The 17,219-nt window shown below is 47.5% G+C and overlaps 7 protein-coding genes across 7 annotated transcripts; 3 read left to right on the plus strand and 4 right to left on the minus strand.

Annotated features, from left to right (window-relative positions):
* Nucleotides 1-473: 473 nt before the first annotated feature.
* Nucleotides 474-1,709, minus strand: LCP9604111_8117 (uncharacterized protein; the record flags this gene model as incomplete). Its single annotated transcript, XM_039076225.1, has 5 exons — nucleotides 474-728; nucleotides 787-1,244; nucleotides 1,308-1,376; nucleotides 1,430-1,635; nucleotides 1,693-1,709. The coding sequence occupies 5 exons, from the start codon at nucleotides 1,707-1,709 to the stop codon at nucleotides 474-476; spliced, it is 1,005 nt and encodes a 334-aa protein (XP_038925896.1).
* Nucleotides 1,710-2,139: 430 nt separating this feature from the next.
* On the plus strand, nucleotides 2,140-3,462 carry LCP9604111_8118 (uncharacterized protein; the record flags this gene model as incomplete). The annotated part of the gene is made up of 2 exons (XM_039076226.1): nucleotides 2,140-2,441; nucleotides 2,496-3,462. 2 exons carry the CDS (start codon nucleotides 2,140-2,142, stop codon nucleotides 3,460-3,462), a joined length of 1,269 nt encoding a protein of 422 aa, XP_038925897.1.
* Nucleotides 3,463-4,103: 641 nt separating this feature from the next.
* LCP9604111_8119 (uncharacterized protein) lies at nucleotides 4,104-5,998 on the minus strand (the record flags this gene model as incomplete). The annotated part of the gene is made up of 4 exons (XM_039076227.1): nucleotides 4,104-5,035; nucleotides 5,094-5,436; nucleotides 5,498-5,768; nucleotides 5,826-5,998. The coding sequence occupies 4 exons, from the start codon at nucleotides 5,996-5,998 to the stop codon at nucleotides 4,104-4,106; spliced, it is 1,719 nt and encodes a 572-aa protein (XP_038925898.1).
* Nucleotides 5,999-7,426: 1,428 nt separating this feature from the next.
* Nucleotides 7,427-9,832, minus strand: LCP9604111_8120 (Zn(II)2Cys6 transcription factor domain-containing protein; the record flags this gene model as incomplete). The annotated part of the gene is made up of 3 exons (XM_039076229.1): nucleotides 7,427-7,953; nucleotides 8,035-8,343; nucleotides 8,401-9,832. The coding sequence occupies 3 exons, from the start codon at nucleotides 9,830-9,832 to the stop codon at nucleotides 7,427-7,429; spliced, it is 2,268 nt and encodes a 755-aa protein (XP_038925899.1).
* Nucleotides 9,833-10,110: 278 nt separating this feature from the next.
* On the minus strand, nucleotides 10,111-10,958 carry LCP9604111_8121 (alpha/beta hydrolase; the record flags this gene model as incomplete). Its single annotated transcript, XM_039076230.1, has 2 exons — nucleotides 10,111-10,446; nucleotides 10,500-10,958. 2 exons carry the CDS (start codon nucleotides 10,956-10,958, stop codon nucleotides 10,111-10,113), a joined length of 795 nt encoding a protein of 264 aa, XP_038925900.1.
* Nucleotides 10,959-12,292: 1,334 nt separating this feature from the next.
* LCP9604111_8122 (uncharacterized protein) lies at nucleotides 12,293-13,816 on the plus strand (the record flags this gene model as incomplete). Its single annotated transcript, XM_039076231.1, has 1 exon — nucleotides 12,293-13,816. One exon carries the CDS (start codon nucleotides 12,293-12,295, stop codon nucleotides 13,814-13,816), a length of 1,524 nt encoding a protein of 507 aa, XP_038925901.1.
* Nucleotides 13,817-14,291: 475 nt separating this feature from the next.
* Nucleotides 14,292-17,040, plus strand: LCP9604111_8123 (putative sterol glucosyltransferase; the record flags this gene model as incomplete). The annotated part of the gene is made up of 7 exons (XM_039076232.1): nucleotides 14,292-14,364; nucleotides 14,424-14,990; nucleotides 15,042-15,099; nucleotides 15,155-15,679; nucleotides 15,729-16,082; nucleotides 16,145-16,740; nucleotides 16,796-17,040. 7 exons carry the CDS (start codon nucleotides 14,292-14,294, stop codon nucleotides 17,038-17,040), a joined length of 2,418 nt encoding a protein of 805 aa, XP_038925902.1.
* Nucleotides 17,041-17,219: the final 179 nt, after the last annotated feature.

The following is a 17,219-nucleotide window of genomic DNA, read 5'->3' on the forward strand; positions in this document are numbered from 1 at the left end:
AGGGCTGTTTGGCGGTGATAAAAATCGTAAATGAAAAAAAGTAAAGTCCGGCAAATTTCGAGGCGGTCAGACAAGGCGGCGGGCCGGTACACTGACTTTTCGTTCCTCCAGGCTGATGATTAGCAACTTATTTGGATATAAAATTGCTGTTGAAGCTATATGCATTTTGAAGGAGGAGGGTTATCTGGGTTGATTACAGCCTGATGGTGGCTAGTGGTTTTTCAATTGATATAGTCCCTTTTTAGTTCCACCATTTTTGTCAAAGTCATCTATGAGAACTCAAAGATCAGTACGGAGTAATCCAGTAGAATTCCGAGACAGATTATATATGCCATCGTAATATTTTCGCAAAGGTTATAAAATTTCTTTATTTCTTATCTAATATTACGCTGGTCCTACGTAAAGAATGTGAAATCAATGATAGCATTTTGGCTGAATAACATGGATTGAACTTGCAATCAATGCTTGAGAAATCATCGCAGCTGTGCTGCTTCAGTGATGATTGTCTCCCGCGTGGCGCTTTGGAAGCTCTCGCCATCTGGTTGCCATCCTAACAGCTTTCTTGCCCGTGAAGCTCGGCCTTGACCATTGGTACCCAGGAACACAGCTCCATTGGGTATAACTACATTGGCCTCATCGAGATTCATGGATTGCACTGAATCAGGCGAATCAATGTAACCGAGGCTATGCGCCTCTTTGGCGATCACCAAAGCGACATCTTTGAAGCTCTGAAAGAAAAACAAGAAGGTTAGCGCGGAGAAGTGACATATTAGGCCATGAACTAACCTCGAAACCGTTTTCCACAAAGAAAAGGCCGTTCCCATTCCAGATAGGACTGGGAGTGGCGTTGACAGCATGCTCCACCAATTTGACAAAGAGATCCGCCAGATCAGCGATGTGAACAATGCCCCATCGACTTAGTCCTCTGCCAAGGTATAGACCAACATGTTGTAGCAAAGCGGCCCGGGCCAATGAGGGAACCTGGATGCTACGTTGATTCACGGGACCGTTACCAGTGCCGAATATGATAGGAGGGAAAAGAATGGCGGTTTTGGGACCACCTGATCCCAAGTCGAGAATGTAGTTATCCACCACCCGACGATCTTTGTACGCCCGAATTATGTCTCGGAGATCGGCAGCGTTATCCAAATCATCAACGATTTGATCCGAGGGCTCACCATATGAGTTGCTATCAACTTCAGGACCTGACAGAACGCTAGCCCCGGTAACTTGGATGTAATAGGCTGCATTTTACTTCAATTAACGATCAAACCCGAAAGAAGATATTGAAGCAGTAGACGACATACCATTTTGACGTCCGGCCAGGCCATTTGCGATCGCTTTCACGCTTTCGAGATGCTTGTTACTAGCAGCGTCTAAATGGAGAAGGTTAGTGATACATCAGGCTACCAGATGTAAATTGACCCACGGATGACAATATCGGCTTTGCGTGATTCTTTCTCAATGATTTCCACATTGTCCAAATCCGCAAGAACTACACGGACCTTAGGAAATGCAGCCAAAACTTTGCCGGCCTTTTCCTCATCTCTGATCAAGGCGGCAACCTCGTAATCAGGATGCGCATGCTGTAAAGCGTGGAGGACTTCGCCCCCAATGTAGCCCGTTGCACCGGTACTAGAATTTGAGTTAGCAAAGCATGGATCATGCTTTATCAGGAATAAAGCCACTCACAGGAAGATTTGAGTCATTTTGAAACTGAAGTTATTAAAATGGTTCAAGTTGGAGTGGAAGGAGTTTAATATACATCCCCGCGCACCAGGATAGGAAAGTCATTCCGCGGAGAGATCCAGCGGGGCCAACGACAGATTTTTGGGGCATCACGACATGACAAATTTGTTTTTCGTCATTCTCTTCGTCTTCTTTGTTGTCAACAGAAATTCTCAAAATGCCAAGACAAATCCTAGGTAATAGCCACCTTACCAGGAGAGGCAAAGCCGTACAAATGTAGTTGAAATAACCCCCTTCCCCCTCCCCCCCTTCCATATTGACAGTACAGAAATCATGTCATTTCTCAGTCTACCCCTTGAGGTTCTCCATCGGATTATCTCATACCTGCTTTCAATCTATGACGTGGCTGCTCTATCAAGACAATGTCGAACTCTTCACTCTCTGTGCGATATGGTAGCGCGCGGGAAGTATTACCGAATTCAAATCTGCTCAGAAAATACCGACAAGCCATTAGCCATGATTATGGATATCTTGAAACGACCTATTTTGGGTCATTACGTGCGCAAAGTCGATTCCACTAGACCACCAGTAAACGGCTGGTTTACGGTCCACGAGGAAGTCAAATTTCAGCGGGATTTGAGCAACGAGGAGATAGGTCTCGTGCGCAAAGCGCTCAGAAACGGCGGGTTTACAAGCCTGCAAGGGGATCGAGTGGTTAATATGCTTATGAAAAAAAGAGCAAAAGTTCATAGGTGAGAATCTCATTCGATCTTCGTCTCCGAGTGACCATCTAATCAGGTGGACAGACGCAATGTCGGCGGTGAAGCATTCATCATCCAAGCCTTGGTCACCATTCTGATTGTGGTATCGCCGAACATTGTGACGATGAAGGTGGACCAACCCCGTGGCCGGAGCTACAGCAATATAATGGACTTCCCGCTTGTCAAGCTCCTTCGCCAAGCCAATGCCAGTCCCGAAAACAAGTCATATCTTCGCAATCTTCGTAGTCTCCACCTCTCCGAGACAACTGTTCCACATTATGCTGGTTTTCGTTTCTCATTGGACTTTGAACGCTGCTTGAGGCTTTTTGACACTCTCCCGTCAATTGAGTCCGTCCGCAGTCATGGAGACAAGGAGGGTGATGATGGAAAACTTGAATTCAAAGAAAAAAGTTCTAATATCAGCAAGATCTCTCTCTCTTGTACGGCAGCTAGCTCTCTCTACTTTGCGAATCTGATATGGTCTTGCAAGATACTTACGAATTTCACGGCGAGAATGTGTGGCAGCGTCTCTATCTTCAGCCCCAAAGCATTTATAAAAGCGCTTTGTGCACACAAGAAGACACTGGAGATTCTTGATGTTAGCTTGACATATGAGATTGATCCATTCGACGAGGACATCGGAGGGGGAGAATGGGGAGACGATCATTTCAATCGACACGGGGGTCCATTTGAACGCGGAATCAGAGACGCAGAACGTGAATTTTATCAATTGATATGGACACAAGCCGGGTCACTGAAAGAATTTGTGGCCCTAAAACGGGTGAGCTTGGATATAGACTTTCTGTTATACTCCGCCGCTGGTGTTCGCAGTGGGCCTTACAAGGAAAGGAAAAGGTTTAGACTGATAAACTGCTTACCACCTGGGCTAGAGTACCTGTGTGTTCGGAAATACCAGACTGGCAACAACGATGAACATGATGGGCATATAAACGGGTTGCCTAGAAGGCCTCGCAAGCTGAAAGAGATCAAGATAACCGATGGATTCATGTGAGAGTGAGGTTTACAAAATGACATAGCATAATATTGACAATACTGGTTTCCGATGTATCTACCCCTTGGCAGACAAACATCTCTCGAGCTCATGTTTTCTATCCAAAGTTTCGCACATACCAAATTTGGTAACAACACGAAGAACAAAAAGTAAGGATATCTACGTACCCAGGAAGTTCAGATGAAAAGGGAGGTGAGTAATGAGGGTTTGTACGGAGTCATGGAGTATTTCTCGAAAATTGAGGGCCGAGTAGAGTAGATACTAGTCTTTAGATCGATGGGAATCTTGATTTATGGAGCCTACGGCAATTCAAATCGACTAGTCTGTAGAAGTCCACATTAGTTATTGTTAATGTGTAAGCTCGGTAATTCAAGCTGGTTTTGAGAGCCGATATACGAGTGTTAAGTTCATGGCGCGTTTGGCGGCATCTCCCAGGAGAAGTGAAAAATTCTCATGTCATAATGATCCGCTGGTTGAAATGAAATGCGTGAAAGCCATCTTAACGTTGCAATATATGTAGAATACCGTAACCAATTAATTCCAGCTACCCTGAACTGGGCTCGATCCATTATGGATTGGATCGGTTTGAGAAAGAAAGTCCACCAGTCTATGTATCTTCTTCCGAGCCCCGTATTCTCCGTCTAGAAAAGGACCTTGGAAAGATCCTTGTTAGACTGTACTTTAATGTTCCTCATCATGAGCACCCAGATAATTGAAAGTCCCATCACCGCAGTACCGGCAATCATCATGTTTCGCTGGCTGAATGCATACGCATTCTGGATAGCAATACGAGCAGGCGAACCAACCGCATAACTGAGCTGTACGTCCAACGACTCGTATATATCCTCCCACTGGTCCTTCAAGTCGGCAGGCAGATTCTGGCGTAGCTTGCCGGGGAGTGTATTCGTCCAGATGGCGCCGGAAACACTACTGCCCACCGCGCCACCGATGTTCCCAAACGTGCTGAGAAGTGCCAACATGGCGGCATAGTCCTCATGCGAGGCCGCAGCAAGAACAGAAACCTGCTCGATCAGAATAAATGTTCCGCCACCCACTGCGAGGAAGATTTGGCACATGCACATATATCCTATGTTGTGACCCGGTTGGCGGAAGTAGATCATCAGACCGCTTGCCAGGAGATAAAGAGGCAAGGCGCAGCAGAGTAGCCACTTGAAACGACCGGTGTGTCGGATGAGAAAGCCACAGCCGATCAGCCAAATCGGGTCCATGAAATCGAAAATGGCGCTGATGTAACCGGCTTGCATCAGGCTTGTGTTGTAGACGACTTGCAGATAGGAGGTGAAATAGCTGGCCCAGCAATAATAGGAGACCTGGTAGGTAATATCGAGTAGACATGCGCCAATGACAGTGCGATCGGTGAGTAGATAGAATGGGATGAAAGGCTTCGGAGCTAGCCATCGCTCGTAACCGACGAATGCTACGAGAACACAGAATCCCACAACCATCATAGCAATGATCTTGGGCGATTGCCATTGGCCTTCGGTGTTGCCGGCGATATTGAAAGATGTCAGGAAAAGAATCGTGCCGCCTATCATTAGGAAGATTCCAACGACTAGGTCGCAAACAGGGTGAGTAAAGATGAAAGGAATGGATTCGAGAGCGCAACTAACCATCAAACTCCATAGTGTAATACCAAATGCTTTCTGTCCAGGTTCGTATTGTCCTCTGCTTGTATTGCAATTGGCCTTTCTTGTCGGCCTTTCGTTTGGCCATTTCCCAGGTCAAAATCAGGGGAAATGCAGCGATAGGGAGAATGATGCAAATCGTCCCATACGCCCATCGCCAATTGGTTTCATGGAATTGGTTTGATAAGGGGGAGCCAGCAAAGGCTGTGATCATGCTAGGAGAGGAGGTGAAAGCATAAGCAAGACCTCGATCACGAAGGGATGAGGTATCTGAGGTTATCACGTCAATGCAGAAAATAGCGCCAGTGAATCCAACAGTATAAAATGCCTATGAATTCATTAGTGATCTTGAAATAGCCCTGTAGAGGGTATTGATGATGCAAACCCACCTGTGCAGCACAGTAGGTCGCAATATTGTTACAACCAGCCATCATGATCAACCCCATAATTGCAATCAAGATCATGATCACGAATCCAACAGTTCGATCAAAAAGGTTCAGGACCTTGGCGATGGGCATCAGACATGCAGCACCCATCACGCTGGTCACCACCGCAATCACGGTCAGTAGCGAGTGTTCCGAAAAGTCACTCGTGATGTAAGCAGAGAGGTTTGCAGTGAGACTGCTGTTGAGATTGTTGACGAAATACACCAGCCACATACTATTTTCACATTAAATCTGGCATTTAGGACCAACATCTTATAGCAAGGTTGCTCACCTAGTATAAGCAATAATCAAATGCTTGCGAGACCACGTGGTTGTGACTGCGTCGGCAATCTGAACACCATCTTGCTGAATCTCTCCATCTGGAATACCTGATTCCTCTGAGTCCAGGGGCTGTGGGTGCTCTGTGGTGGCCCCTTTGACGGTGGACGTGTCCTCCGTATCCATGAGTGGAAGTGTCAGGTAGTTTGTGGAAGCCTGGAATGAATGATTAGAGGGCGGGGGTATTTTTTAACCTCTTTCTTTCGAATATATTAAAATTTAGGTCGTACCCATTTGTGTAAGCGAGGGTGGCGTTTCCTGTACCATGTGGGGCCTTTAATATACAATCCTTGCTGTGGTAGTATGCAGGAAATTACTCCGAGATCCCGATTTCGTAAGGTCTCAGATAACTGCTCATCCGTAGTAAACATCCATGGATTGTGGGGGCCTGGTTCCAAGGATTTCTCCGAGTGGCGTGATCAGATAATTTTTTGATCAGATAACTTTCAATCTGATAATTTTCATGATCAGATAACTTGGAGGATCTGATAAATTCGATCAGATTAAACCTTATTTGCGATCAGATAAATTCTAATCAGCAAGACTGGGTTACCGTTGAGGAGAGCTTGGCTACATGTACAAGCTTTCCCTTGAAGCTCCGAGTGTGCGAAAGATGGTTGCATGCGTCGGTTGGATCTGATTCATTCTTATCCCTGTTCATCATCGTCTTGCTTCTGACCTACACAAATTGTGCTTCTATGTTCTAAAAGCTATGGACCGTAAAAGATGTTACTTTTATTTTTCATACCAGAGATCCTTTTGCCGATTGAAAGGCTTAGACAAAGTATGCAAAAGCTTTTTTCCTTGGGTTCGCTTTCCGACAACACAGACGCGCCATCATGCAGCAAGGCAGCAGAATTATCCATCACCTGTCTACGTGATTGGACGGTACTTTGGCACGTTGGGGGCCATGAATAAATGGTCCAGTTCTTGGCTATACACTTTTCACCTTGATGGTTGGAAAAGAGATTTCATTCTCCACAGTCTGGCGCAAGCCTCAAAAGTTTAAATAATGTCCAATTTATTACTGACCTATCACAGTTAGGAGGAAAACTCGGGGGTTTGCACGCGGGTGAGGCGGTGGGGCGCCTAGTCCACCCGTAGAGGAGAGTTGTCCGATGTTGGCAATGTTCACGACAAATTCTGAATCACGTCACAAAGGACTAAGGATAAATATACTATTATGTATACACGCGTAGGGCTCCAACGGTGTGTGCGTACTAGTGATTCTGAACTTCCAATCACCAGCGAAGAGACTGTAGCCCCAAAAGTCCTGCACATTTGTGTTGCACCCATCCATGGATGACGACATCGATTACTTACTAGTTTGCCAGTTCCACCTGAATGCCCGATACTTCCAAACTGTTACATAATCCTAGTTACAGGAACTGCTGGCCTCCGGAATGGAGCTAGGTCAAACTAGACTTGAGCATCCTGGCTTCTACGGATGTACCAAAATGCTTCTGGCGTCTTCTTGTCCTAGGAATATCGAAGGAATGTGCTTGGCTTTACCATCGACCAATTTCTTTCCGCTGAATCCACCACGTTTGCATGTCATGAGTCAAACCCCGAAGTCCAACACTCGGATATTATGTCCCCATGTTTGTGCATTAACCCTCTAACGGCCACACCACTGGTTTGTGATCCGCCAATAGTAACGTCAAGCGAGATGAGTCCTTTCATGAGAATGTCAATTTGTCGGTCCCAGGTCCCATCCGGTATCAAAAACTGCGTGTCGTCTGATAAGTCTGATAAATCAGCATCAGAGCGAGAGCGAAGTTGCAGGTCTATCACACTCTCAATGGCCCGTTGAAGAGTCGTGACAGCCAAGCTCGGTGTGACATGATAAGCGGTGATTGGGACTTCGGCGCCGAGTCCATTCTGGAGGTTAAAAGCTTCCTCGGTAGGCAAGCTGTGTACACATTCAACTACTTGTGCCACACATGAAGCTGCCTCGCGCTGGTATTCTCGGACGGTTGGTCCTGATTCTTGTTCGATGTAGGTATCAAGGTCTTTGGTCACCTTTCTAAATACTTCGGCGAATAGGAAAATGCCAAGGTTCCAAAACATCACGAGAGAAACTAAGGGATAAATGTCAGTAGGATGCCGATGATAGCATTGTGAGAGAATGATGAGTCAAGGATGGTAGGAGTATATCTTACCAAGAGATATCCTGGGAGACGTGGACAGACAATCGAACTTTCTGATGCACTGAGAGATGAAAGGTTGGAATGATTGGCTGAAGTCACGGACAGCTGCCACACTCAAGTTTATTGCTCTAATGATTGACGAGGACCGTTCATTGATAGTGCAATGCCACTGGTTAGCAACTGTTTTGATGCTTATGATCTGCCTCCAGACACAAAATATTTCCGCACTTGCTTTCCGGCAGATGGGTTGGACATTGATATCCAACTCTAAGATATTCTGAGAGACTGCCAATGCTGCCACGGCCTCTTTATTTGAGAGGACTGTGCGATTTTAGTTTAGTTGCCTGAATTTGATATTCCCATATGGAAAATACTAACCTTTTGTAGTACCCCACAGATCTGGAAGTTTGCATTGCCGATCCATCGCTAACGCTGCGCCTGTGTCGCGAATATACGCGGTCCATCGGATAATGCTTAAACTTGCTTCAGCAAGAGCTCCATATATAGATGACGGCCCCACGTTCGCACAGTATTGTGTAACAAGTCCATCTAAATAGGATAACTTTTGCAGAGCTGTGTCAAGGAAGTCGTTCGGTACGAGATCCTCTCTATCAGTTATTTTAGTTGGTATAACAATCCCAACGAACATGAGTGTTGCCAATACCACTCGAAATGACCGAACGTCGTGCGCATCATTGAGGAGTGATCTTGCCCGCACCCAAGCATCAGTGAAGGCGTTCAAGGAAGAGTCATCTCCCGCCTCTAGATTCCGAGCAAAGTGATCATAAGGAGAACCCACTTCAAACGAAGGTGAGTTCGGTAACCATTGCATCGAGAATACGCGAAGGACAGCATAGAAGGTGTCATCTGATTTCTTCCGAGCAGCCGAGTTCAGTCGATTGCCATAAAGACCGCCCAAATGATCAAGGAACCGAACACTTCCTATCAAGGAAATTTCATGAGACATTGCTTGCGATGATACTGAAAGATCAAGCCGTGGTGAGATAGCGGTTACATCAACGGTTGGCCTGGCAGTTTCGGATCCATTTGAGCTCCCTGAGTCATTGTCCCCCAACCGGTAGCGACTGCCAGTCGCATAGAGATTGCAGTCGTAGTCCAAGAATCTGGATGCACTGGCTGTTGCTATTGCTTCATAGATCCGGGCGAGACGATCACCAAAGATCTTCGCGTCTACTCCAGAATTCAGCAGGTAGATGGGACTGTTGAGTGAAAGCCTAATTGTTGGCCGGTGATTATCTGATCGGATATTCTGTCCTCGATGCAAGCGAGTCAGTTGGGATGTGGTGGCCGTAAGTTGGCTCTCTGCGGGCGCTATGTACTCAGAACGAAGCGCATCGAATGAATTAGAAGGTTCGAGGTTGGTTGAAAAGGAGGTGGCGCTATCCGCGACAATCTCATCATAATCAAGATTCAGCCAAGCTGCCATAACATCTTGGTCAGCAATAGATGCAGCATCGAATCGATTGATCGAGCTTCCAGTGATTTCCTCGATTGTTGTATCGAAGTCATTCGATTCATTTTGCGTTGTTGGCCCACTGGTTTCCTCGCAGTCGCGCTTCTGTCGTTTTCGCGAGAAAGGAAGACTGGACTGGGCTATAGCGAATTCAAACGTACATTGGCGTCTCAAACGCTGGCAATTCGTGCATATCGCATTGGGAATGCCGTCTGGGTCCGACTGCACAACACATCGCCGCTTGGAACGCCGGCATGAATCACAACTTGTATTTTGGCGCCGCGGTGGATTCACGGTAGGAATTGACGCCTTGGGAGAATTGAGGTCTCCCGGCATTCCGTGTCTACATGATAACTACAAGAGAGGCGTCCGCTGGATCTGGTTATTTCCGACGCGGCTGGATTGATTTTCCGTTCCGCGCCACGACTGATGCCTGATTATGCCTTAAATGAGGCAACCGTTAAATTCTAGCTTCAAATGGATTTGGAAAAGAGGAGAATCATCATATAAAACATGGAAATCTCAAATATGGTACGCTTCCCAGGTCTAAGGATATTACTGGAAAGCTCAAGGGACATAGAGAGGGCGACAAGGTAGTCAACGTCTTCGCATGCCTAGACCTTCTCTCCGGCTGCCCTCCGAATACAATCGACGATGAAGCCTGGGTTACTCATAAATGGGGAATGGCCCTCATCGCATTCCTCTACCTCAAAGCAGCCCTCACCTTGTGCAATCATTCTCCGCTGGAACGGTTCCCGCAATGCCTGATCATTTTTGCAGACAATGTATGTGCTCGGGATCTCACGATACGCGGTGTATGTGGCAGGAACGGTCAACGGGCCCGCGGGGAATGTGCCGAGCAACTCCACAGCCCTCTCGATATCCTTCTGCTCGCAACGGTTATAAAAGACGAGGTGAATACGGTCCTTCGGGAGGCTGATTGCTCCATCCTGTGGACAGATTAGCATTGAAGGTATATAGAAGCAAAGACTCAAGTCCATACCGGTGACACATCTAGTCCACCGAGCTTTTCCTCCATCTCCTTGCGCTGACGCTCCATCTCTTCTTCCTCGGGCGTCTGCGGGACCAACTGGCCGATATGGGTTTGGCCCTTCGGCAACGCCATCGCACACATGTAGACCAGCTTGATAATCCCGCCTTTCAAACCCTGTGCGACTCGGTCTTTCTTTCCTAGACCCTTGGCTGCCTCGGACATGGCGACGCCGCCAAATGAATGTGCGAGCACGATGACGTCCTTTCCAGCGTCCAGTTTGCTCATAATCACTTGTCGCACAGCTTGCGCGTCTTCATTCCAGGTGGCCAGTGGTGGATTGGAGTCTACCGAAGGCAAGGTCACGGCCTCTGCATCGTAGTTGACCTTTGCGAGCTCCTCGATGAGGTGCTGGTAGTGCGCAGGACGGTGCCATGCGCCGGGCACAATGACGATTGAGGGATTGGCCATCGTAGAGTTCTAGTCAAACAAAAAAGGAATAGATCGTGCTAATTTGGGATTGAGATAACATGAGATGAAGCCTTTAAATATTTAGAACATTTGATACCCAAGTAGATATGGTCCCCACATCGGAGCCGCCTAAAAGTGGGTCTCTTGGTCGGAGCCGCCCCCGAGCATTCAACGGTCACATACTACTATTAGCATGTAGTATAGAGTGGTAGATGAGACCTGCAGTTCCATCTTAAGCACCCCGGAGTGTTTTGGAGGCTTGATGTCTTGTCTACGCAAAGCTTATGTGAGCTACTATCGGTGTGAGAGAATCAGACACAAGATCTTTGGATATTAGAGCACATTCATTCTTCAGGGATTACTATGTAAGATTATGGTAGCCCTGATGAGACGTTCCAATACTCTCCAGAGTTGTATTTTGGTATCCTCAACAGAATATCTCCCAGCTATGTGACAAATTGCTTCCTTCACGCTTCAGGTATCATCTGATATTATCTCCGTTTAGACAGTCATGAGAATATAACGATAAGAATAGACAATCTGGGTAGAATACGCATCTTCAGCTACAGCCATCACCACCCCTCATGTATTCCGTAGGACTCGTCAAGTGGCAATGAGAGCCACGACTTCAGGAACGTCCACGAGAAAGCCCGGTTTGATGTGTGGTGCAGACCTACATGGACCTCATAACAAACATGGTAATGTTATGGTCCCTGTGGTAGGTGAAGCAGCATGTGCTACGGGACCCTCTGCCTGCGCTGTCTCATGGGGGCTACGGAGAGATGGTGGCTGAGAGGGATAGGGAGAAGAGAAGAAGAGAAGAAGAGTTGGGGGGGGAGGGCCCTTTTATACCCCCAACCCACCTGTCTTCCTAAAGTGCGACAGTTCCCTCGCACTTTCCTTAATCCCAAATAGACGATGCAATTGACATGGCCACGTTGTCTTTGTAAAAGTCGGAAAGTCATCTACGGGTCCAGTTCTTTGTTCGATATATATTTGCGTCACCCTCGGATTGCTTTCCTTAACTGCTTTCTTTGATTCCATTTTTTTAAATTTTATTTGATAGTTTATACAGAATAAACTGTGGTTGCTTCCGGAGGGCCTTTGTATTTAATTTTGTTCACTCGGAGGGGGACAAATTAGTTTATCATCCCAACAACGCGGCAAAGATTCCCTCCCCATTGCTTTCAAGCAGCGCAAACTTTCACTCTTTTACCTCCCCTTCATCTACATCCCCTTTTATCCTCGTCATATTCTATCATTGTCAACTCTTCTACGTCTTTATCCATCCTGATTCCCCCGCTATCCTGTCTCTGCTTCGTCCAATCACAGCGATGCCACTGGATCAAGTCCGCGTTTCTACGCGGCACACGCTTAACTGCGCCAATGAGGCCACAGTCGCCGCGCTCGAGTCCCCTTTTAGTCTAGGACCGATGGACCATATCGTGCCAGCTATGTTGACGATCGAAGGCATCTTCGTATACAGAAAACCAGCAAAATTTGTAGGCGACAATTTTCTTACGATTGAGCGCTTGAAGGTGGCTGCATCGCACCTCCTGGACTATTACCCGCATTTGACTGGCCGTCTGCAGCAGAATCCAGTCAGCCAGGCTCTAGAGATTGGTAGCCTGGGCGCTGGCGCTGAGCTTTGGGAAGCGCAGTGCCCCAGGAGGCTCTCGAGTATTGCAGTTTCTGCTTTTTCAGCCCGTATCTTGGTAACTTTTCTGCCAGATTCTGGGAATGCAGTTCTTCCAATTTTTCATTCAACAATGGGCGCTGTCTCCCACAATCCTATTTTCGCCATCCAGCACACTCGATTCGGCTGCGGAGGGGTTGCACTGGGTATTCGAGTTCACCATCAGGTCTGCGATGCCACTGGGTTTATGCAGCTTGTGCGTGATCTGGCTGAGATCTACAGACAATTGCGCGACTCTTCTCCGCCAACACTCATCTCTCCCCCTGAGATCTTCTCTTATTTTAGAGGAACGAACAGCCTATCCGCCAGCCAGAAGGAGAAAGCCCTTGCTTTCAAACCTGTGGACTATTGTCTGGACGAGAACGCCACGGACATATCTGAGGCAGACCCTCCCTCTGTCAGCAGTTATCCTCTGCGCTTCCAAGGTCAAGAGCTGATTACAATCAAGAATGCTGCAATCGACCCCAACGCCCAGGAACCGACCTCGTTCACAAGGTTCGAGCTCATCTCAGCCTATCTCTACCAACGCATTTATCAAGCAAGACTTCAGGTTTTGCGTAACAAGGGACTCACACCAGATGCCAAATCGCTTGAGCCACTTCGCAGCTTTTGGACAACCATGGACATGCGCGACTCCACTCGTCTGAAGCTTCCCGCACGCTACTTTCCGAATGCCGTCTACTGCCCCTCGGCTTCCGCCTCCCATGAACTACTCGAAAAAGGCGCACTCTGGGAGGTTGCACAGCTTATTCATGATACAATTCACTCGGTTGATATGAACCAAGTCAAGCAGCAGTTTGAATGGGTTGCCGCACAGCCCAACAAACGTCACATCAGGTTCAAAGAGAAAGTCCCACGTGGTTGCCTCGTTGCTACACAGTGGAGTAGGGGCAAGACATACGCTGGAGTTGATTTTGATGTTACTGTCGATGCCAAGCGCATTGCCCCTTCTCTGGTGTCGCCGGCGTTCAGTGAAGGTTATCGGGTTAACGGTTTGGCAATCATCATGTCTACCGAGGAGGAGCTGCCTCGAGGCCAGCGTACCAGACGCTCTTCAGCTCCGGATAATCTTCTGCGCGCCGTCGATGTGCAATTGACTCTGGATGGACCAGTGTGGGATGTTCTTAACACTGACTCCAATTTCGTAGCTCTCCACTCATAATCCTCAGTTCCCACTAACCTGGCTTTGACGGTAAAGGTACAAGCCATGCTAATCTTTTAAGAGGGTTGATTTTTGGGTATTACCAGGATATGTTATTTTAAAAGAGATGAACAGGCTCCCTAAATCAAAACACAAAGCTACAACTTACAGAATGAACATAAATTCCTAGTAGTATTGACCTTTTGCTCGTTGTAGGAATGACGTCATATAGCTTCTGTAAAACAGCCTATGATTGGCTTATATTTGACGTCACGTGGGATCAACGGTCGAGGGTCCACCCGTCCCACGCGGCCCAGAACCACCTAGGTACCATGGTCTTCAGTTGTTTTGGGATTACTCCTCTTCATATACTGCTTTCTGTTTGAAATTATTGGATCCTTCACAGGGTTTTGGAAATACCTAAGTCAAATCGGTCTTCTTGACGAAATTCTATATCGGATAGATCTCCCGTGTGTGATGTCATTGGGCTGCAACGATGGAAGAACCACCGCGCCGGCCTTCTACGCTTGAACGCAACCAATTTACTCAGGACGGGACAAAAGTCAAGGGTAAGAGCGGTCTTATATCTCTGTCTTGTTTGCGAGAATATCTTGCTAATTTCGCGAAGATGATGGTCGAATTGATATCGATCTCGACTCCAAAGTGGGCAGGGAAGTGTCAAAGTTGATACCATTTCTACATGCGGAGCATTTACAACCACAGCCAGAGCCGTCGGGTGATTTTGAATGTGGCCTTGAACTCAACATCGTTATCCAAGTTGTTGGCAGCCGAGGCGACGTCCAGCCCTTTGTCGCACTAGGCAACGAGCTTCAGCGCCATGGACATCGCGTACGACTAGCGACACATGGTGTGTTTGAGAGCTTCGTGCGCGACTCTGGTCTAGAATTTTATTCTATCGGGGGAGATCCCTCGGAGCTGATGGCATACATGGTGAAGAACCCAGGCTTGATACCACAGATGAAATCCATTCAAGAGGGTGACATTCAACGCAAGCGTGTCATGGTAGGCGAAATTCTCCAGGGATGCTGGCGGTCCTGTATTGAGGATGACTCCGTTACGAAAACGCCCTTTGTCGCCGATGCTATTATTGCGAACCCTCCAAGCTTCGCTCATATCCACTGCGCTCAGGCACTTGGCATCCCTCTACATATGATGTTTACCATGCCGTGGACCAGTACGAGATCATTTCCACATCCCTTGGCAAATTTGAAATATTCAACCACAGAGCCGAAGATGGCGAATTATCTTTCTTACGGGATTGTCGAATGGCTGACATGGCAAGGGTAACAACCAGATACATCCCTGCTATACTTGATGCAATAGGCTGACCTCAAACAGCTTGGGCGATGTTATCAATGATTGGAGAAAATCCATCGACCTAGAAGCTATATCGCTCACCGAAGGTCCCCGTTTAGCAGAGACTTTGAAGATACCATTCACATATTGCTGGTCACCTACATTGATGCCTAAACCAACAGACTGGCCGGCACATATCGATGTCTGTGGCTTCTTCTTCCGCGCTCCTCCGGACTTCACACCACCTGCAGACCTTGCTGCGTTTCTCCAAAGCGGGCCTCCGCCGGTGTATATTGGATTTGGCAGCATCGTCATTGAAGATCCCCTAGCCATGACTGCCACACTCGTCAAGGCAGTCAGGTCCTGGGGTGGCCGTGCAATTATATCCCGTGGCTGGAGTAAGCTCGGCGAAGAAGAATCGGACGATCAGATCTTTTACCTTGAGGACTGTCCGCACGAATGGCTGTTCCAGAAGGTCGCTGCAGTTGTACATCATGGAGGAGCAGGGACTACAGCATGTGGTTTACGATTTGGAAGACCCTCGCTTATTGTACCATTCTTTGGAGAGTATGTCATTCCTGCAGGCTTTTCCTATCTCTTTGCTAACTTATCCCAGTCAGCTATTTTGGGGAAACATGGTCGCGTCCCGTGGGGTTGGACCAATTCCCATTCCACACCGGACTTTGAACGCGGAAAATCTAGCGGAAGCTATCCGTTTCTGCCTGCATCCTGATACCCTAACAGCAGCTGGTGATCTTGCTCGTGAAATGACCGAGGAAGCTGGAGTCTCTGCGGCTGTTGCATCTTTCCATCGCAACTTACCGATCGATAAAATGAAATGCCAGTTTCTTGATTCCGAGCCGGCTGTTTGGCAGTTAAAACAGAACGGAAAGACCCCTATAAATTTGTCGAAAATGGCAGCGGGGATCTTGCTTGAGAATTCTCGCATTGATACAAGGGACTTGAAAGCGTGAGACCATATATCCAACCATCCTATTCAATATACCTATACTAATACACATTTCGAACTAGATACGAGACAAAAACTATATTCATTATGACCCGGCGATGGGATCCTATCACGGGCGGCACATCGTCTGTGCTAGGCATGTATAAGGATATCCTCACAGCATCAAGCGACGTCGTTATTAGGCCCTACAAAGAGATCACTCGTGCCCATCAGCAGAGCCAGCCAGAGCTTGTAGTTATCGAGCCTACAAATCAATCCGAGCGAAGCCCATCCGAAGGTATCTCACGTACTCCCGGAACCAACCAGACAGATGAAGACTGGATAGTTGCGGGAAAGGCAATTGGGGGTTCCGCCAAAAGCGTGGGGAGGATCATAGCCTACTACTACAAGGGCGTTTTGGTAGACATACCTGGAGCGGTGAATGAAGGCCTGAGGGCTGTTCCCAGGCTCTATGGCGAGGAGGTGAAAGACTACGACAATATCCGGGACTTTAAGTCTGGAGTTGCTGCGGCCTCAGATAACTTTCGGAATGGGTTCACAACTGGATTCGCTGATATCTTCCGACAGCCCTACGAAGGTGCCCAGAAAGATGGTTTCATGGGTGCAATCAGAGGATTTGTTCAAGGCCCGATTGGAATGGGCACGAAAGCTGCATCAGGTTTGTGATGCACATTTACACCACTAGCGGGATTATGCTAATGAGTCATCTCTAGGTGCTTTGGGCTTAATAGCCTATCCGGGACAGGGCTTAGCCAAAAGCTTGCATTCGGCTATGCATTCCAAGACTCGGAATCAACTTCTGAAAGCGCGATTAACAGAGTCTGAATATTTGGCCAGACAATCAGGCAAGGCCCAATCGAGCTGCCCTGATGTTATCGAGGCATTTGAAGATCAACAACGGCAGCCTAGAAATAGTGCCAGCTCAACGAATCCGAACCGAGCAGGTTCCCAGAGGTGAACATAGCAGGGATTTAGCAATATCATGAGTTTCAAGAATACTATAGATCAAAGTCGCACAATCAGCTTCGTTTTCAGCCCCGCATAGTTCGGTCTCTGCGATAGGCTGCGCGCCCAACTCCGATAACGCTTTGCTATACCACCCGTGGACGCCCACTTTTCTTGTTTTCGCATTGCACT

Source organism: Penicillium roqueforti (genome assembly GCF_015533775.1).
Source record: "Penicillium roqueforti strain LCP96 04111 chromosome Unknown scaffold_29, whole genome shotgun sequence".
NCBI lineage: Eukaryota > Fungi > Ascomycota > Eurotiomycetes > Eurotiales > Aspergillaceae > Penicillium > Penicillium roqueforti.